The 22,100-nt window shown below is 44.6% G+C and overlaps 1 protein-coding gene across 1 annotated transcript in view; it reads left to right on the top strand.

Annotated features, from left to right (window-relative positions):
* The window catches only part of LOC149298092 (serine/threonine-protein kinase SBK1-like), a 55,377-nt gene that overhangs the window by 7,843 nt on the left and 25,434 nt on the right, over positions 1 to 22,100 (top strand). The window contains exon 2 of the mRNA XM_089487981.1: positions 646 to 845. Within this exon, the coding sequence (XP_089344107.1) occupies positions 646 to 845 (200 nt within the window). The remainder of the gene's footprint in view (positions 1 to 645; positions 846 to 22,100) is intronic.

Raw genomic sequence — 22,100 nt, 5'->3', positions numbered from 1 at the left:
TGGGGCAAAGTGCTGGGTGCAAAGTGCCAGGGCTGGGTGCAAAGTGCCGGGTGCAAAGTGCCAGGGCCGGGTGCAAAGTGCCAGGGCCGGGTGCAAAGTGCCAGGGCTGGGTGCAAAGTGCCAGGGCTGGGGCAAAGTGCTGGGTGCAAAGTGCCAGGGCTGGGTGCAAAGTGCCGGGTGCAAAGTGCTGGGTGCAAAGTGCCAGGGGTGGGGCAAAGTGCTGGGTGCAAAGTGCCGGGTGCAAAGTGCCGGGTGCAAAGTTTCTTGAACAGTAATAGTCCACCTCTTTTCAGAATGTTTGGGGTTATTTTGTTTCATAAATATTGTGTTTGGGTTTTTGTACTTTGAAAATATTGTTTTTTTTATTACATCATAACAAAATAAGAATGTTAATGTACATTTTAAGTTGTTTTTTAACATCCAGTTCATTAAATTATTTTAAATAAACAAAAAATTTGCATATTGGTTTTTTTTATCCGATTAATCGAAAAAATAATCGGCCAACTAATCGATTATTAAAATAATCGTTAGTTGCAGCCCTATAAATTACCATTTTTATTCTACAGTTTACCTTTTTTATTCTTTATAAAATATAAAAATGTAGCTACACTAAGCAACCAAACCTTTGTTGTTTCTCTCTTATAGGAAATTTAATGGCTTTAAAGTTTATGAGGAAGAGTAACACAGATCTTCGAGTTTTCCTTATTGAGTACTGTATTTCACTTAGTCTTACAGCCCATCCATGCATTATTGGAAATTTTGGAACTGCGTTTCAGACTGATAGTCATTATGTCTTTGCCCAGGAACTGGCTGCAGGAAATCTATTTTCCCTAATGAAACCACAGGTATGCATCAGAAATTCTAAATGCTAAGTAAGCGTAACTGTCAGTGCTGCAGACTGGAAACGTAAGATTTCAGCATTATTTTTACAGAGGCTAAATCAAAAGTAGAAATGGTCATTCCAGTGGGTTTTTGTAAGCAAATCATCCAAAGTTTTAAACATCTGAGCTAAAACCAAAAGTGCAAGCAGTGCTGAAACTGATCACTTATTATGAATATTTTGATGTAATATTTTTTATGTAATTTAAATGTATACTGTTTAGGTCTGATATCACATATAACTACCTTCATGTAAAGTTTTTTTTTTTTAAGAGGAAAGTTTATGTTCGTTGATTATTGTAAGTGTATGCCTACATAAAAAGATTTGAAGTTTACTTGCCTTGATTAATCTCAGTATGGCAACTACTTTGTGCCTACCTTCTACCAAATGCAATGACCATGGCGCATTGCCTCATACAGCAATCACCAATTGGGTTTATTCAACCTATTCAATGGCTTTGTTAATGATATATTCCTATTAGAATACGTGCTCAAAATTAAAATATGCATCCCTTTTCTTCTTTCTTCTCTGTTTTCCGTTTTCTTTCTACCTCTCATTCTGATGTCTCTCATTCCTTTCATCTTTCTTTGTTCTCGGTCTCTTCTTTCCTTTCTTTCTTATCTGTTCTGTTATATTTTTTCTCACTCTCTCTTTCTTCTCCATTCAAACAACATGATACAATAAAGCTTTGATGTGAATTGACATGCAGGGCATGCAGATAAGGGGTCTGATCGTTATGCAGTTTGCTATTTTAAGTGTGAATTATGTGTTCTTGTTAGGAACCAAGAACCAAACGGACACAAAAGGTAAAGTGCAAAACACCTTTATTGTAATAACCCCGCAAACAAAGTCAAATCGTGATCCAGGATCAAAAAGACAAGCTGGGGTCAGGAACCAAGACAGGTACTCAGACAAGCTGGGGTCAGGCATATGGAGATCAGCGATGTCAAGAACTAGCCAGGAATGAGGAGTCAGGAGGGATGACAGGGAAAGCCAGGTCATGCACAGGTAATCAGGAACACAGGAGAATGCACTTGCAGCCAGAAACAACACAAGAGCAAGGAGGAAGTGAACCTTTTCTGCTTAAATAGTCTGCAGGGGCTGGCTGTGGGCAAGATAAAGGGCTGGTCCAAAGGAGAGTAGCTGTGATAACTCTGACAGGCTGTTAATTAGCCTTCAGCTGAGTAACTCTGGCAGTGAGCAGAAAAGCAGCCAGACCATAACAGTTCTGGACTGTTAAATTATTTGAGCATAGAGCCAAGATTGATCCCCTTTCTCCAGGTTGAAAGTCAGCTTTTTCTTATACAATTCTTATACATTTGAATTTTAGTGATTTGTCTCTAAAGCTTTGATCAGAGCACAATCTAAAAGTTTATATGTTGTACATTTTCACTATAAATGTAATATGTGGACGCTAAACTATTATATTTGTCATATAGTTTGAAATCACCTTCATTTAATAGTGGAATACTTAAATGTTTAATAGCTATGTAAAGGAACTTAACTTTCCTTCATATACATAATTGTGATTGATATGATTATTAGGTACCATCTATGAATTAATATGCGAATTTGTAATCTCAGCACTAGCATCTATGTATAAGTAACAATATTACAAAAGTTACAATGTTTAGCAGAATACCTCCTGTGCTTAGTCATTCAGATCAAGTGAGATTCATGTGGCTAATGCTACTAAACAAACACATTTACATACTAATATTCCTAGATACTGAAAAATTGTTGAGACGTATTGATTTCATGCCTAAGGTCCTTCCAATTTATGGCTTACCTTATCAACCCAATGCTAGAATGAACAGAGTTGTCTGTTCTCACCATTAATCTTTTTTGGATTTTGGACAGCTAGCAGTGTCCATCTGTAGAAATACGGATACACTAGAGCTATGTGTACAGACTTGTTTTTCTCATCCTTATTGGTGCTCAAACTCTCTTTTCTTCACTAATGTAGATCACTGGATGACTATAGCAGAATGGTATATTAGAAAAATAACACTTCTAAAAGCCAAACATCACCTTTATGTCCCACAGATATAGAAATGTGTTGATTCGTTAGAAAAAGGCAACCTTTAGGTCACATGCTCTGAATCAATAGACGATTGTTACCTTATCGGGATTTACTATTATTATTAATTTTGGTGTACAGACTTGCACCACTTTCTAAAAGTAACAAATGAATCGGAGACTTGCTAGATAACACCATTCTTAAGCAATTTCCATGATTTTAAGACAAATTCAGGTTGGAGACATCTGAAACATTTACTTGTTTAGGAATATAACATATGACCTATCCTTTTAAACAAGAAGTTTTACCGCCCTCATAGGACATAGTTTATTTTTTTAATGATATTTAAATGTAACAGGGCACAAACCAGAACATGCCTGTAAAGTTGATTGAGATTTTTGTACAGGTTATGTGCCAATTCAAAATTCCCCCCAATTTTCCCCTTTTGTTTGATTGTCTCATGTATTGGCATTAACAAACACACAGAAGAAAGCCCTGCGCTCAAACTCCCATCACTCTTGGGCGGCAGCAACAGCTATATAGTATTCATCAGCCCAAAATACATAGAATAAACACCAAAAAAATAGTGCCCACTAGGCCAAATCCCTATGTTTATTTAGACAAATGGAGGTTTTTACTTTCACTCCAATGGCCATTTAAAGTGGAAGCTCGCCTGCCACATCACGGCAAACCTCTTAGGCGAGTCCTACACTGAACAATTCCCCTTGCTGCTTCGAGCTAAAGGTAAAAATCTCTAATGACACAGAAATCGGTATTCTCTGAACCCCTACACACTTATTAGCCCTTAATAGGGACCACATGGGATTGGCGGCAGCATTTGTAACCTGGCTGTGAAATACTAAATTGAAATACAAACACACAGAAGAAAGCCCTGCGCTCAAACTCCCATCACTCTTGGTGAATATCGTGAAGTGATTATTAAACAGCTGCATGATATTTCAGTTTATGAAATGCTGAAATTAGATCCTACTCCCTGATTTTTCAATCAAATAAAAGCAGTGTTATCTTTGGGCTTGGAGACAGACCATATGAATCAAGATTTGTTCAGTTATCTTCTGGATGTATCCCATGTGCCCTATACACATTTCTGTAAATTGATGCCTATTGGAGCCAATTGGGAAGTGGCTGGATCATTTGTTCAAACAACCTATCTTGGCACTATCTACATGCTTCAGAAATACACTTTTTCATCAAAGAGATCAAGGAGATTAAATAAATATGGGTCTCAGCTATTATTATACACTCACTGGCCACATTATTGGGTACTCCATGCTAGTACCGGGTAGGACCTCCTTTTGCCTTCAGAACTGCCTTCAGTCTTCGTGCCATACTTTCTACGAGGTGCTGGAAACATTCCTTATAGATTTTGGTCCATAGGGACTTGATGGCATCATGCAGTTGCAGATTTGTCGACTGCACATCCATGATTGGAATATCCAGTTCCACCACATCCCAAAGGTGCTCTATTAAAATGAGGTCTGGTGACTGTGGAGGCCATTGAAGTACAGTGAACTCATTGTCATGTTCAAGAAACCGCAAGGTAGCCATCAGAAGATTGGTACACTGTGGTTATAAAGGGAAGGACTTGGTCAGCAACAATACTCAGGTAGGCTCATTCTCCTCTGACTTCTGACATCAACAAGGCTTTTTTTGTCCATACAACTGCCGCTCGCTAGATATTTTCTCTTTTTCAAAAATACTCAGTCCAGCCCGTCTGGCACCAACAACCATTTTTGTGCTATATCTGGATATGGGAGGATAGACCTGTGTCTTGTTAAAGCCCAAACGATGAAACAAATTAATAAAGTTTCTATTAAAGAAAAATAAAAGGTACCCCTCTGAAACTAATATTAAATTACTAGCAGAATTACAATCAAAGATTGATAAGAAACCTGAGGATAAGATAAATAAAACTATAAAAAAAGCTTAGAATAAAACATATTATAGAGGCAATAAGGCCAATAAAATATTAACAAATAAATAAAAAAATAAGAACTCTAATAACAGGGTCAATAAAATTTTAGAAGCCGAAAATATATACACTTCTCCGGAAGATATTGGCAATGCCTTTAATACATTTTATTCTAATTAATATAATTTGCCTGATCCCTCTTCAGAAGCAAATATTATTAATTATTTGGACTATATGCCTATTCCTAAAATAACTGCTACGCAAAGAGAAACGCTAAATTTATCTTTTTGGAAGATTGAACTAGAGAGAGCCATAGATAGATTAGAGACTGTTAAAACACCTGGCCCAGATGGGTTTGGAAACGCATTTTATAAAATATTTAAACATGTTATTTAAACCATATTAATGGCCACATTCAATGATATAGTTTCAGCAACATCCATTCCTAGCGAGCTATTAAACGCAAATATTATTCTAATCCTAAAACTAGATAAAGACTCTAAAGTAGTTATTCCACATCTAATCCACTCAGATCAAGTGGGTTTCGCCCCAGAGAGATCATACAGTAATAATGTTAGACGCCTAATAAATATTTTAGACCTCTCTCTCATTAGACGCAGAAAAAGCATTTGATAGGGTCAGTTGGAAATATTTGAGAGATGTTTTGAATACTTTCGGCCTGCAAGGTTGGTTTTATGATGCCATAAACGCTCTCTATTCTACTCCTTCAGCCAGAACAGTTGGTCCCAACATTTGCTCTCGATGGTTTAATTTAAAGAATGGTACTAGACAGGGTTGTCCTCTGTCTCCCCTTATATATAATGATGACAGAACCATTGGCTTTAAATATTAGGAATAATAAAAACATCAAAGGCTTAACTACTTCGGAAAGGGAAATAAAAATAACTTCATATGCTGATGACATTCTACTTTCGATTACATCTCCAACTGAATCATTGAAAGCTTTGATGATAGAAATTGATAAGTATAGTCTTGTTTCAAATTAAAACTTAATATTGATAAATCTACTGTATTAACGACTAACTTAAAAGACCCAATGATAAAATAACTAAAACAAAAATACTCCTTTATTTGGACAAAACAACAAATTAATTATTTAGGAGTGATAATTACTGGTTCACCTAATTTGATGGAAGTTAATTTTATGTCACTTTTAAAACAGACTAATAAGTTACTAAAAGATTAACAGAGACATCGTGGTGGGGCAAAATTAATATATTAAATTCAGATATAATACCCAAATGGGAATATCTTTTTAGTATGCTCCCACTTGCCGTGCCCAAATCTTGGCTCGAAATTGTTCAGACGAGCTTTTCTGCATTTGTCTGGAGAGGAAAGAGACCTAGAATTAGTGCCAATATATTGGCTAAAAAAACATCCAAGGGAGGATTAAGTTATCCTTTAATAAATCAGATTTATCATGCCAATATGGTGGTTCATATTTACAAACTTTAAAACCCAGTATTTATTTACAGATCCATGGTATATTCTGGAATCTGATGCCCCAGGAAAAACGAATATAGACTATTTTATTTGGTTACGTAGCAATAAAATAAATCAAACACATTTGATAAATAAGAACTTAATAATGGGTCAGACATGGCACACAATTAATATAATAATACAGACATGGCACACAATTAAAAAGGCACTAGGACTTCAAAATAAAATCTTAGACACATGCAGATTAAGTATTTTAGAAGAAAACATTCCGAATATTTCTTTAAAGTATTGGTATAAACCAGGAAACCAGTTTATCTACCAAATACTAAAGGAAGGTAAAGTACTCCCATTCCCAAATATAGCACATAATGGTACATTATTACGTATAAAAGACAATACAAACAAAAACAAAACATACACAGAGATTAGGAAGTTATTCCTGGCCTCCAGCTTTAATCAGTAAAAAAAAAAAATCAGAAAACTGTTACCCACCTGTCCCCGGGTCCCACGTTGCCGCAGCAGCCGCCACGAAGGAGAGGGAGACCCCCCTCCAACGCACGGTCACCTCCGCAGCAGCCGCCACGAAGGAGAGGGAGACCCCCCTCCACCGCATGGCCACCTCCGCAGCAGCTGCCACGAAGGAGAGGGAGACCCCCCTCCACCGCACGATCACTTCCGCTGCCGTCCTCCGAAGTGCCGCGCAGGAGAGGCAGACCTCCTGGTCCACGGCGTACAGCTTCAGTGCTCACGCGTCCTCTAGTGGCGAACTCACCTACTGCGGGACTTTATGAAGGTATATTACGCCACCATCAAGATGACCGCGATTCCCGGACACCGGAAGTGATGTCATGAGGGGGCTGATGGGAGATTCAGACTTCCTCCGCGGTTCTCCATTTAAACCCCTCAGACCAGTTACACCTTGCCTTCTGATGGTCGTCTATGCCTTGTGCTAGCACCCAGATAGCGTTTACCTTCCTGATTCCTGTGTTTGACCTCGGCTCGCCTGACTACGTTGTTATCCTGTATCCTGACCTCGGCTTGTTATCATTTATCCTGACCTCCTCAATCCTGACCTCGGCTACGTTTATCGGCTATCCTGTTCTCCGGAATCCCTACCTCGGCTTGTCTGAACTGTTCTGTCCTGGAGTCCTACCTGACCACGGTGTCTCCAAACTACTTGTACGTGACAAAAACAGACATTTTCTAAATAAAGTGTGCCCAAGATTTAAGCGTTTCCCCTAATGTTACGATCTGAAGGGAGAGGTAATGCTCCATCTTGTATTGGTATAGGAATTGTTCTTTTATCTGGGACCAGCTAGCGATTGTTTATGTTTTCCAGCTTCTTGCCATAAGAAGTTTGGTGGCAATAATATGGGTAATTGCTGCTCTATCTGGGGATTTCTGTTTAGGCAAATCTATGTGTAATAATATATGTTTATGAAAAAATGGGATACTAATGCCAAAGATATTATACATTTGTTGAATAATATCTAACCATATTTCTTTGATTTGGGGTCAATATTCTTTGACCAGATATGCAGATAGTTTGCTTGGGAAGCCTGACATATCCAGAAATTAGAATTGGTAGAGTGATAAATCTTAGATAATTGAGATGGGACAAGATGCCACCTATAATTTTATATTACAATTCAACATAGTTTAAGCAATTGATATTCTTATTCAGATATTGTATCATTTTACACCACTCATCAGGTTTTATTGTAAGCTCAATATCATTTTCCCAGGCGTTGATGGCACTATATACAAAACAAAATACTGTCTGCGCTTCTCAACCTAATAAAGTTGGCAACAAATATATAAACATAATATAAATGAGAGGTTTTGGTTATATGAATTGGCCAAAGCATAATTAAGCTCACCCGCCACGTCACGGCACACTCTCAATAGGGTGAGATCTATTGAGATGGCACTATATACAGGTTTTTCTAGGATTGATTCTATCCGATTAGAACATTTTGACAGTAATTTTTTGTTACTTTTATCATTAATCATGTTTCCCATGAGCTTTATTGTCTTAGATTTGGAGTTTATTAATGATTTTAAAAGGAAATGTTGAATCCTAATATACAAGAACTGCTCTGAGGCAGGAAGATGGAATTCTCCAGCCAGGTTTTCAGTTTATTATTTACAAGCATGTTTGATATTAAAGAAATGCCGAGCTGTTTCCATAAAGATAGTTTCAGATTATCAAGATTAAAAGCTATAATGTCTTTTGAGAGGAAATTAGGGATTTTATCAATCAGGGTAAGTTTTCTTTTATATGAGATCCATGTCTGAAACAAATGGGATAATATGGACAATTCATTAAGTAAGGATATGTCCTTAGATAATATCTTATTTATGTTGCAGAAAGGTTGTTGGAGATTAGGTATGCCACAGTTATTTGCTTCAATATCATACCATGTATTGTTGGTTTCTTATTTGTTGTCTCTTAAAATATTAACTAGATGAAATAAAATAGATTTTTTCCTCCAGACAGGAGAGACAGGAGATGTTTTAAAAAGGGGTTGACGTGAAGTGGAATGCAATGGAACAAATGTATCACAATGTTCTGTCTCTCTCACTTAAGCACAAAATGAAGGGAGATAGAGGTAGTGCATGTTGTCACGTGGATTATGGTGACCACATTTTATGCCTGACATTCAGGGACACACTATGAAGCGCATAAGAATACATATATATATATATATATATATATATATGTCAGGCACCACCAGGATTCAAACCTGCAACCCTGTGGATTCTGGGTTTATCACCTATCCACTACTCCACCAGGTGAATCTTGGACTGCAGTGTCCTTCTACCTCTCCTTGGACCATGCTGTTCCCTAATGCTCTTGAAACACCTGCCCCTCGTTTGGTCAATTAAGGCTTAATATAAACCAGGCATCAGCTTAGCCTCATTGCTAGAGCATTGTGTTCCTGGCCCTGTATACTGAGCTACTGCTTTGCTGCATTTGATCTGTCTCCTGTGTATGACTCTTGGCTACGTCAACGATCCAGTTTTGTGTACCAGACCCCGGCGTGTTCCAGACGTACCTACCTGTCCAGCTGCTTCCAAGCCTTGTGTCCTGCCTGAGGGCTTCCTAGCCGTCTGCCCTGCCAGTGGGCTTCCTAGCCGTCTGCCCTGCCAGTGGGCTTCCTAGCCATCTGCCCTGCCAGTGGGCTTCCTAGCCGTCTGCCCTGCCAGTGGGCTTCCTAGCCGTCTGCCCTGCCAGTGGGCTTCCTAGCCGTCTGCCCTGCCAGTGGGCTTCCTAGCCGTCTGCCCTGCCCGTGGGCTTCCAGTTTCCTGCCTGTTTTTCTCCTGCTCTCTCTGAACACCTAAAGATGGCGCCTAATAGAAAATCTAAAGCTAAAGTAGCGCACAGCCCTGAACTGGACACATCAGCCGGCCTACATCCATGTTCTGAACCTGCCCCTGCATTGAGACTCCTACCTGATCCGGCACCGAGTGCCCTGACAGAATGCTCTAGCCATACTATGTGTCACTGTCCCGGCTCCGGACGCAGCCGGGAGTGTCTCCGTCCCGGCTCCGGACGCAGCCGGGAGTGTCTCTGTCCCGGCTCCGGACGCCGCCGGGAGGAGGTCTGGCCGCGGGTCCCGTACGCCGGCCGTTCGGGACGGCGGTCGGTCCTCCGCCCGCGGCACTAGTAGCGGGCGAAGGGTTGTCCGCGGGTCCCGGGAAAACATCCTCCCGGACAGCGGACGACTCTCCGCCCGAGGTAGTAGGACACGGGGAGGCTTCGGCCCCGGGAACAGTAGTTCCCGGAGCCAGTATACTTACCCGTCCTCCGGTCGTCGGTCCGCCTCCCGGGCACGCTGCACGTTGCAGGAGGATTGATGGACGGCTGGGGGGCGTGGTTTTGGTCCTGGTCTGGGAGGGGCTTGTGGAATGGCGCCAGTTTTAAAAGCCGGCTGTGCCTTTCACAAGCACCCTGTTGTGGTCTTCAGTTCGTGTATCTAGCTCGTGCATCTTGTTCCTGTTTTTGACCTTCGGCTTGCCTGACTCTCCCTTGCTCCACGATTCGGTACCTTTGCTTGTTATCTCTGGTTTTGACCCCTGGCTCGTCCGACTACCTGCTCCGTGTATCAGACCCCTGGCTCGTCTGACTACCTGCTCCGTGTATCAGACCCCTGGCTCGTCCGACTACCCGCTCCGTGTATCAGACCCCTGGCTCGTCCGACTATCCTGCTTTGTGCTCCTGTCTCGTGCTGTGCCTTGCCGCGGCTGCTGCCGCTCAGAGTCTATCTCCAGCTGGTGGGAGGTTGTCCACTGTTGGGATCATCTAAGTCCTGGACTGCTGCTGCCGGGAATTCCCCTCTCAGTAGCGGTAGTTTGGGCGGAAGTACTTCTGCGGGGACGACCTTCCTTAATAGTCCAGCGAAACAGTGACATTACAACAGGGTCATGGATCCATCTGAGCTTGGCAAGGTACTCTCCACCCACGGACAACGGCTGGATTCCCATGAAGTCCGTTTCTCCAGCATACAGGACACTTTAGACCAAATGGCCCGGGCTATTCAAGTTTTGGTGGCCAGATCTGATCCTGGCTCTGGGGGTTCTCCGTCTGCTTCCTCCACTTCCTCTCCAGTCGCGACTTCTCCTCCTGCTGCGAACACCGGGACTTCCTCCGTTCCCTCGTCTGTGAAACTCCCTGCTCCCGCTCGCTACCATGGGGAACCGGAGGCCTGCCGGGGCTTCCTTAACCAGTGCTCCATTCAATTCGAACTAACTCCTCACTTGTTTCCTTCGGAAAGAGCCAAGGTGGGATACCTGATTTCCTTGTTGTCTGGCAAGGCACTAGCCTGGGCTTCTCCCGTGTGGGAGAGGGACTCTCCTCTTGTGTATAACTGCTCTGCCTTCATTTCGGCCTTCCGGAAGACTTTCGACACCCCAGGCAAAGCTGCTTCTGCGTCCTTGTCTCTGCTTCATACCACCCAGGGCTCCTGTTCGGTCGCTGAATATGCTATTGAATTTAAGACTCTTGCAGCTGAGGTTAATTGGTCCGACGAAGCTCTCATCGCGGCCTTCTACGATGGCTTATCGGAACGGCTTAAAGACGAACTTTCCACCCGGGATCATCCTGCTGAATTGGATGATTTCATCGCCTTGACACTCAAGCTGGACAATCGGATCCGAGAACGTTTGTCGCAAAAAGCCATGAAACGTGAACTCAGTTTTTCTCATCAAGCACGCTCCATCTCTCCCACGAATCCTTCTATGTCTTCTGAATCCTCCGAAGAACCCATGCAGTTGGGAGCCACCAGACTATCCACCATGGAAAGATCTCGCCGTAGATCTGAGGGACTTTGTTTCTACTGTGGCCTCAAGGGCCATTTTGTTCGCACTTGTCCCAGTAAACCGGGAAACGCTCGCACCCGGACCAAGTAAAGGAGCCTTGCCCGGGTGAGCTTAGTACCGCTCCTACGTTTTGTAACAATTTACTTGTTCCTGCTTCGCTGGAATGGGATGGAAGAAAGGTTTCAGTCTCCGCCATGATTGACTCTGGGGCTGCTGGTTCATTCATTGATAAATCCTTTGCCCTCCTCCAGAAGATTCCTCTCGTCGAAGTACACCCTCCAATCGCCGTCTCGGCCATTGACGGACGACCCCTTCAACCCTCCTTCATCACACACCAGACGTCGCCGTTGCTTTTCTCTGTGGGCCTGTTCCATCGTGAAACCATATCCTTCCATATCATTTCGTCCCCCTCCTGCCCTATGGTTCTAGGACTTCCTTGGCTCCGCGTCCATAACCCGACCATCAAGTGGTCCACTGGGGATATCCTAGGTTGGGGTTCGGACTGTTCCCAGCGATGTCTTTCCACCACCACCCCCATTCGTTCTGTTTCTGCCTTGCCTATACCCTTGGTGTATTCTGAATTCAAGGACGTGTTCGATAAAAAGCAAGCGGAGGTTTTACCTCCCCACAGACCTTACGATTGTCCTATCGAACTTTTGCCCGGGACACTCCCACCGCGAGGTCGTATTTATCCTTTGTCATTACCCGAGTCTCAAGCGCTTGAAGAGTATATTAAAGATAATTTAGACAGAGGATTCATCAGAAAATCTACCTCTCCTGCCGGTGCCGGATTTTTCTTTGTGGAGAAAAAGGATGGGGGCTTAAGACCTTGTATCGACTACCGGGGCTTGAATCGTATCACGGTCAAGAACAAGTACCCGTTGCCCCTTATTCCGGAATTGTTTGACCGATTGCGGGGTTCCACTGTTTTCACGAAACTGGATCTCAGGGGAGCGTACAATTTAGTTCGGATACGTAAAGGCGATGAATGGAAGACGGCCTTTAACACACGTATGGGCCACTATGAATATACGGTCATGCCCTTTGGACTATGCAATGCTCCCGCTGTGTTCCAGGAGTTTGTTAATGACATATTCCGCGATATCTCCCTTCAGTTTGTTATCGTCTATTTAGATGATATCCTTATTCATTCCTCTGATATACAGTCTCATCGCCTTCACGTACGTATCGTCCTGCAGCGCCTGCGCCAGCATCGTCTCTACGCCAAACTCGAGAAGTGCCTGTTCGAAGTTCCCCGAGTCTCCTTCCTGGGTTTCATTATTTCCGCATCGGGCTTTGAAATGGATCCTACTAAACTCGCGGCGATTTCAGATTGGCCTCAACCTCAGGCTTTACGGCCCCTCCAACGATTTTTAGGTTTCGCAAACTATTACAGAAAATTCATTCAGAACTTTTCCAAGATTGTAGTCCCTCTAACCAACATGACCAAGAAAGGTGCTGACTGCAAGAATTGGTCTAGGGAAGCTGTCCTGGCCTTTATCCACCTTAAGAAGGCCTTTGCTTCGGCCCCGATTTTGCGTCATCCGGATGCCTCCAAACCGTTTATTGTGGAGGTTGATGCCTCCGAAGTTGGAGTTGGAGCAGTCCTTTCTCAGAGGAAGGACTTCAATGACAGGCTTCATCCGTGCGCCTTTTTCTCAAAAAAATTTTCTCCTGCTGAGATGAATTATGATGTAGGTAACCGTGAACTTTTAGGTATTGTTATGGCTCTTCAGGAGTGGAGACACCTTCTGGAAGGGGCAAGGAACCCTATCACAATTTTGACCGACCACAAGAACCTAGAATACCTTAGTCACGCTAAAAGACTGAACCCTAGACAGGCCAGGTGGTCATTATTCCTTTCCAGATTTTTGTTTATCATTTCATACCGGCCTGGATCAAGGAATGTCAAAGCGGATGCGTTATCCAGGCAGTTTGTCTCCGACCAAGACTCCAAGTCTGAACCTGAACCTATTATCCCTCCTTCTCAGATTATTGCCTCCGTCTCCACTCATCTATTTTCTACTTTGGTCTCTTGTATTCTCTCAGCTCAATCTAAAGCTCCTGTCCACAGTAAATGGCCCATGGACACCCTGTTTGTGCCGGAGCGGGAGAGGGAACGCGTTATGTCCTGGGGTCATGCGTCCTTAACCTCGGGTCACCCTAATGCCCAGCGAACCTTTCGGTTCATTCGTAGACAGTTCTGGTGGCCTACTAGGCATATTGACTGCTTTGATTTTGTCGCCGCATGTACTAGGTGTGCTACTGCTAAAAACTCTCATGTCAAACCCTCGGGGTTACTTCAACCCTTGCCCGTACCCTCCCGCCCGTGGTCACATTTAGCCATGGATTTTGTTGTGGATCTTCCCCCTTCCCAGGGCTTCACCGTCGTTTGGGTAGTAGTCGACCGATTTTCTAAAATGGCTCATTTTGTTCCCCTCCCCAAATTACCCTCGGCCCCGGAGTTAGTTCCTGTGTTTATCAACCATGTCGTTCGTTTGCACGGTCTCCCGCTCCAGGTTGTGTCTGATCGGGGGGTGCAATTCACAGCTCTGTTTTGGAGGACCTTCTGTGCCTCTCTGGGTGTTTCCCTAGCCTTTTCTTCTGCCTACCACCCCCAAACTAACGGTATCACGGAAAGAACCAACCAGTCGCTTGAGCAATTTTTACGTCTTTTTATTAATGAACACCAGGATGATTGGGCTTTACTTCTACCTTGGGCTGAATTCGCTAGGAATAATACTGTTCACGAGTCCTCCAAGATTAGTCCTTTCTTTTGTAACTATGGTTTTCACCCTTCTTCTTTGCCTTCTTCTTTCGCTCCTTCTCAAGTTCCGGCAGTAGACCTATATGTAAAACAGTTACCGTTAGTTTGGGACGAAGTGCGCCGTTCTCTGGTTAATGCTGCTCACAAGTATAAGCGTTATGCGGATCGGCGTCGCCGTTTGGGTCCCTCCTTCATGAATGGGGATAGGGTATGGCTCTCCACTAAGAACCTTAGACTTAAAGTTCCGTCTATGAAATTTGCCCCCCGTTATATCGGCCCGTTTCGAATTCGTCGTAAGGTCAACCCGGTCGCTTATGAATTAATTCTTCCCCCCTCCCTTAGGATACCCAGGGTTTTTCATGTTTCTCTGCTCAAACCCCTCACCTGTAACCGCTTTACCCGATTGACTCGCCGTCCTCGTCCTGTTGTCATTGATTCCCAGGTGGAATATGAGGTGCAGTCTATTTTAGATTCAAGAAAAATTAGGAACTCCGTCTCCTACCTGGTCCACTGGAAGGGGTATGGTCCTGAAGAGAGATCTTGGGTTCCTGCTCGGGACCTACACGCTCCTGCTTTGCTCCGGTCTTTTCATAGGAAATTTCCGCATAAACCTAGTATGTGTCGGCCTATGGCCGGCCCTCAAAGGGGGGGTAATGTCACTGTCCCGGCTCCGGATGCAGCCGGGAGTGTCTCCGTCCCGGCTCCGGACGCAGCCGGGAGTGTCTCTGTCCCGGCTCCGGACGCCGCCGGGAGGAGGTCTGGCCGCGGGTCCCGTACGCCGGCCGTTCGGGACGGCGGTCGGTCCTCCGCCCGCGGCACTAGTAGCGGGCGAAGGGTTGTCCGCGGGTCCCGGGAAAACATCCTCCCGGACAGCGGACGACCCTCCGCCCGAGGTAGTAGGACACGGGGAGGCTTCGGCCCCGGGAACAGTAGTTCCCGGAGCCAGTATACTTACCCGTCCTCCGGTCGTCGGTCCGCCTCCCGGGCACGCTGCACGTTGCAGGAGGATTGATGGACGGCTGGGGGGCGTGGTTTTGGTCCTGGTCTGGGAGGGGCTTGTGGAATGGCGCCAGTTTTAAAAGCCGGCTGTGCCTTTCACAAGCACCCTGTTGTGGTCTTCAGTTCGTGTATCTAGCTCGTGCATCTTGTTCCTGTTTTTGACCTTCGGCTTGCCTGACTCTCCCTTGCTCCACGATTCGGTACCTTTGCTTGTTATCTCTGGTTTTGACCCCTGGCTCGTCCGACTACCTGCTCCGTGTATCAGACCCCTGGCTCGTCTGACTACCTGCTCCGTGTATCAGACCCCTGGCTCGTCCGACTACCCGCTCCGTGTATCAGACCCCTGGCTCGTCCGACTATCCTGCTTTGTGCTCCTGTCTCGTGCTGTGCCTTGCCGCGGCTGCTGCCGCTCAGAGTCTATCTCCAGCTGGTGGGAGGTTGTCCACTGTTGGGATCATCTAAGTCCTGGACTGCTGCTGCCGGGAATTCCCCTCTCAGTAGCGGTAGTTTGGGCGGAAGTACTTCTGCGGGGACGACCTTCCTTAATAGTCCAGCGAAACAGTGACACTATGGAGTCCGCAGGGGTGCTATCAGCTTTAACCCAGTTAACCGAACAGATCATGCTAATGGCAAACTGCATAAAGGAGCAACACAATTTTTTTGTATTGATTTTCAAGGACTTCCAACTCCTAAAATCCAAGATTACGTCCACAGTAAAACCTAGCCAAGACAAGCTTCCTAGATCTGCTTCCACCCCTGAATTGAGGTACGTGGCACAACCTTCTGCACCTGCTTTTGAAAAAACCACCCACGGTCCTGGACTATTCACTGAACAAATGCTAGCCCAGCAAAAGAACTTTAAATTACTCCTAAATTAGTTAAAAACGTTGAAGACTATGTTATTGCCTGTTTTGTGTCCCACACAGCAGCCTACACACAGGGTGGCCTCAGCTCCAGAGGGTTGTACCACTATTAAGGCCACTAAGCCCTCTGTGGTGGCAACCATGAACTCTAAGCTACAAGTTTGTCCCGTGCCCGCTTTGGCATCCGTCTCTACAAGGACCCATATTTCCTGGCCCAGAGCACCCCTGTCTGTTGACGAGTGGACCCGAAGACGGGAGCAACACCTTTGTTTCTATTGTGGGGAGCAGAATCATTATATTAGCTTTTGTCCTATTCGGCCCCCAAGAGCTCAGCCTAACCCTGAATGGAGGAATACATCTCCACAGGAATCGGATCCACGGAGAACACTCTTAGTCCCCAACCAGAAGGACTCCTCAGGTACCTGCATTACCAAGCTGCCTTCAAGTATGGACTGTGTCCATTCATCCTCTGTTCATCAGGACCTTGGGTCCTATACATCCCCAGTAGAGGATGCACCCTGTGTCAAGCATGGTCTACTAACTGGTACCGTTCTGACTTCGCCTCTACAACATGGTGTCCTCACTGCAACCCACAGTAAACCCAGCACAGCTATACAGCAAAATCCATCCACTCCTGTGACCTCAGCTTACGCAGAACCTCTTCAATTATCACCTGATCTCATGGTGGCCTCCAATGGGACCATCATACGGAGGAAAGACCAGGCTATTTTTGAGCAGGCCCTTTGTGCCCAGACACAAGGCCACAAAAAGAAATCACTCTGAAACAAGAGGCTGTCCAGAGGCTAGCCTTTAAGGGAGGGGTTATGTCAGGCACCACCAGGATTCAAACCTGCAACCCTGTGGATTCTGGGTTTATCACCTATCCACTACTCCACCAGGTGAATCTTGGACTGCAGTGTCCTTCTACCTCTCCTTGGACCATGCTGTTCCCTAATGCTCTTGAAACACCTGCCCCTCGTTTGGTCAATTAAGGCTTAATATAAACCAGGCATCAGCTTAGCCTCATTGCTAGAGCATTGTGTTCCTGGCCCTGTATACTGAGCTACTGCTTTGCTGCATTTGATCTGTCTCCTGTGTATGACTCTTGGCTACGTCAACGATCCAGTTTTGTGTACCAGACCCCGGCGTGTTCCAGACGTACCTACCTGTCCAGCTGCTTCCAAGCCTTGTGTCCTGCCTGAGGGCTTCCTAGCCGTCTGCCCTGCCAGTGGGCTTCCTAGCCGTCTGCCCTGCCAGTGGGCTTCCTAGCAATCTGCCCTGCCAGTGGGCTTCCTAGCCGTCTGCCCTGCCAGTGGGCTTCCTAGCCGTCTGCCCTGCCAGTGGGCTTCCTAGCCGTCTGCCCTGCCCGTGGGCTTCCAGTTTCCTGCCTGTTTTACTCCTGCTCTCTCTGAACACCTAAAAATGGCGCCTAATAGAAAATCTAAAGCTAAAGTAGCGCACAGCCCTGAACTGGACACATCAGCCAGCCTACATCCATGTTCTGAACCTGCCCCTGCATTGAGACTCCTACCTGATCCGGCACCGAGTGCCCTGACAATATATATATATATATATATATATATATATATACTTATCTCTTTAAAGTAAAGGCTGTGATTGAAATATGATTTTAAAATAACAGCTGAAGTGGCAGTTAGTTTTCATTCTTTAATATAGACTTAGCAACAAAGTGCAGTGCCAGTCAGCGGTTGCAAAAGCCAGTAAAGTATTGGCATGCATAAAGAGGAGTATTATATCACGAAATGAAAATATAATTTTACCTCTTTATAAAGCAATGGTGAGGCCTCACCTTAAATATGCAGTGCAATTTTTTCACCAGTTTTAAAGAAGGATGCTATAGAGGCGTGCTACAAAGTTAGTTAGAGGAATGGAGAATTTTAGTTATGAAGAAAGACTAGAATAACTGAACTTGTTTTCACTTGAAAAGAAATGTCTAAGAGGGTATCTGATCACATTGTACAAATACATACAAGGTCAGTATAAACAGCTCTCTAGTGATCTATTCACCAAGACACGGGGTCATCAGTTGAGACTTGAGGAAAGGAGATTTCAGCATCAGCATAGGAAAGGGTTCTTCACAGTAAGAACAATAAGAATATGAAACTCTCTGCCTAAGGATGTTGTATTATCTAACTCTGTGGATATTTTTAAGAAAGGTCTGGATACCCACTCTCCCTCCCTTCTCACTATCTACCCCTTCTCCTCCCATTCTCACTATCTACCCCCTCTCCTTCCCTTCTCACTATCCATCCCCTCTCCTCCACTTCTCACTATCTATCTACTCTCCCCTTTCTCACTATCTACCCTTTCCCCCCTTTCGTATTTCACTTACCTTACAGAAGTTCTGCGGTGGGAGCGTGAGGCCTCTGTCTAGCTGCTCTGCTGCAATGCGCGCTGCTTCACTGCTCAGCACTGGCATACGACATCCTATTCCGGTGCTCAGAAGGAAATGCCGGCACTACGACCAAGACAGAAGCCTCACGGAGGAGAGTGAGGGGTGCCGAGCGGTTGCTGAAAACTTATTAATTAACGATCCGGGCAATCAGGAACAATCCGGGACATGTGGTCCCCCTAACGTGGATGCTTATCATCAATGTGATTGGGGATCACATAACTCTGGGGGGGTCAGGATGGTTCATAGGGGACCCCTGCATTTTCTAGAAGACATGCCATTGCATCCTCAGTCACCTAGCGCTTATTACCAAGGACAAAATAGTGCACTCCAAACTGCTTCAGAGACAGTCATGATCGGGCTATAGATGATCGCATCTTTCCTGACCAATAGGAGTGATCTGATCATTATTACATCCACTCAATGACCCCTCTCATCTCTTCAAAGTGATCTGGTAGCAATTACATTTTTTTAAAAAAAAATTCTGCTCATTTTTAACCTAATAAAATGCGAAATGTGATCACTGAACAATTATCCTTTAGGCCAGTGATAATTAGGTCTCAATAGCCGGTGACCTAACTGATTATCATCCCTATCACTAACACTATATGGAGGCTCGGAGAGAGGATGTCACCAGAGGCCAGTTAGGACAAAATTATGACAGTTTTGTTGACATTCTGTCACGTTCTGCCCAGGCTGCGGAGCTGTATACCTGTTTTCTTCGATCCATTCCTGGATTTCCTTTTGCTTTGTTCTGATCTTCCATTCCTTGCTTCTGCTTCAGCTCTTTGCTTCAGCTCTGTTTCCTTTATAAGGTGTGCTCCACCCATGTGTTCTGTTTGTCTCAGTCTGCAGTCTAAAGGTATGTCTCAGTGCTATGTGTTTTGATTACATGTTTGGTTTGTTTCGTTTCGTACCTCTGTCAGCAAGGATTAGTGTTAGGACCCACCGTCATTGGAGTGCTTTGGCGTAGTGGTGGGCTAAGCATACTATGGCCATATGATGTGACAGAATATCCAATTGTTATCATATAGTTCTAGGCTAGTTCTTGTATTCATGTTTGTTTGTCTCTTATGTACCTTTGCCCTTCTTCCTTGTATCATCTGAGGATTCTGGTTCCTCTCTCCTCTCCCTATGTCCTAGTTTATATGGCCTATCCTTGCTTAAAGGAGAAGCGTCCGAGGATTCCGGCTCCTCACTCCTTCCCCTGTGTTCCTTGCCTTGTTCCCTGTCCTTTGTTGTGCCCTGTATCATGTATATCTTGTCTAGTAATGTTCATTCCTTGTCTGGTTCACTGTAGTGCCCTGTAACATGTATGTCTTGTCTGGTTATGTTTCGTGCCTGGTCTCCCTGTCCCTTGCTTGTTATGTTTCTGCTATTTCTCTGCTTAGCTTCCATACTCCCATCCTGCAGCTTCCTGCATATGAGTCTTGTGTGATGTCTCATGCCTGTTCCAGGGTGCCTGCAGGATTTGACTTTGTTCTGGACTACATCCGCTGCTATATCAGGGCACTGGTGTTTGGCTGCACATCCCTAGATACTCAACACCTGGGTGAGTGTGTTCGCCCTGCAACCAGGCCCTGTTCAATCCACTACTGCACCGTAACTCCTGCACACAATCTTTGGGCGCGCTGGGTCTTTTAGTCATCTGTTTGGACCCAGTCCGTGACACATTCTCTCATCTGATTGCTGAGGTTTGGCCTTGTTTTCGTGGCTTTTTACGAATTGGTAAATTTACCATCAATACACAACATATTACACTGATTTAATTAACAAAAATAAAGCCAAAATAGAGAAGTCATGTGGGAAAAACTGAGTACATCCTTACTGCTTCCATTAGATTTAAGATGTTAAGTAGCAGACGGCTGGTGTTAATCAAATGCAGTTGATTAACTGATTTTCAGCAAGGGTGACCACCTCTATAAAAGCCGAAGTTTTAGCAGTTTGATGGTCTGGAACGTTCAGGTGGGTGTTAACACAGTAGCAGTAGGAAAGACATCAGCAATGGTCATAAAGTAGCAGTTGTTGCTGTCCATCAATCTGGAAAGGCTTTTAAGGCCATTTCCAAACAATTTAAAGTCCATCATTCTATAGTAAGAAAGATTATTCAGGAGTGAAAGTTCCAGCAAATTCACCTCAAGGTCAGACCGTACAATGCTCAGAGAATTTGCAAAATAAAAACCCCAAGAGTTTCATCTCAGACTCTACTGGACTCTACAGTATGTTAAAAATAAAGCCCATGACAGTACATTTAGAAAAAGACTGAAGAAGTATAGTATGTTTGGAACAGTTTCTCTAAAAAGAATGTGGCAGCACGGGTTAGGTTTACAAGGTTGCACCTGAACAAACCCATCTGGAACAATGTTCTTTGGACAGACATGACCAAAGTGAAGATGTTTGGCCATAATGCACAGTGCCACAGCATATCAGCATATCAGCACAGCACAGCATATCAACACAAACACCTGTCAAGCATTGTGGTGGAGAGGTAATGATTTTGGCTTCTTTAGCAGCCACAGGACCAGGGAACCTTGCAGTAATTGAGTCGACCATGAACTCCTCCGTCTACTAAAGTATTCTAGAGTCAAATATGAGGCCATCTGTCTGACAGCTAAAGCTTGGCTGAAATTGGATCATGCAACAGGACAATGATCTCCATCACACCAGCAAATCTACAACAGAATGACTGAAAAAGAAAAGAATCAAGGTGTTGCAATGGCCAAATCATGTATGTAGGTAGTGTGTATCGTGCATTGTAAACCCAATACCAGTTTAACCCACCAAATAACGACACGGAGACCGAAATTGGATAAAGCAGGCCACAGCACAATTTTATTATAAAACCATAAAACACTGTGTTGGCCCAAAACACCATAAACCAATAAGAATAATATACAATAACCGATAAATAATAAATACAAATATACAAATATACATAACACATTACCGTAACATATTCAAAACATAACCAACACAGGAACAGAATTAACCCCGTCCTTGCCGGCCTCTCACACTGCACAATCCAGACCACAGGTACTCACCTCCCCCCTCGTCCAAACAAAATTGACAGCTACCTTTCGCTGTCCCACCACCAATGCTAACCACCAGCCGTCCAACAAGCTCGGTGGGCACGTCCAATAAAACACCAGAGGTTAGGGGAGGATTGAGCCTTCCATTACACCAGCATCCAAACTCCATCACTTACCAAAACCAGACCGGCAAGGACACACAAACCGCCACTAACCCCGCTGTTTAACCCCTTAAATCAGCGGGGGCCCCCACCAGCACACGCCATGGCCTGACCGATAGCCTCCTGCAGAGCCAAATTGAAAAGATCCAAACCGATGTCATTCAAATGAACGCCATCACTCCGAAACAAATTAGCCGCGTCCCTCTCAAACACCCTATGCCGAACCGTCACGCCATTAACGCTAGCCAC

The sequence above is a fragment of the Sceloporus occidentalis genome, unplaced genomic scaffold (genome assembly GCF_023333645.1).
Source record: "Sceloporus occidentalis isolate IW3139 unplaced genomic scaffold, rSceOcc1.0.p SCAF_35, whole genome shotgun sequence".
In the NCBI taxonomy this organism is placed as follows: domain Eukaryota; kingdom Metazoa; phylum Chordata; class Lepidosauria; order Squamata; family Phrynosomatidae; genus Sceloporus; species Sceloporus occidentalis.
The sequence above is the reverse complement of the archived record's forward strand: the minus strand, read 5'-3'. Positions and strand labels throughout refer to the sequence as shown.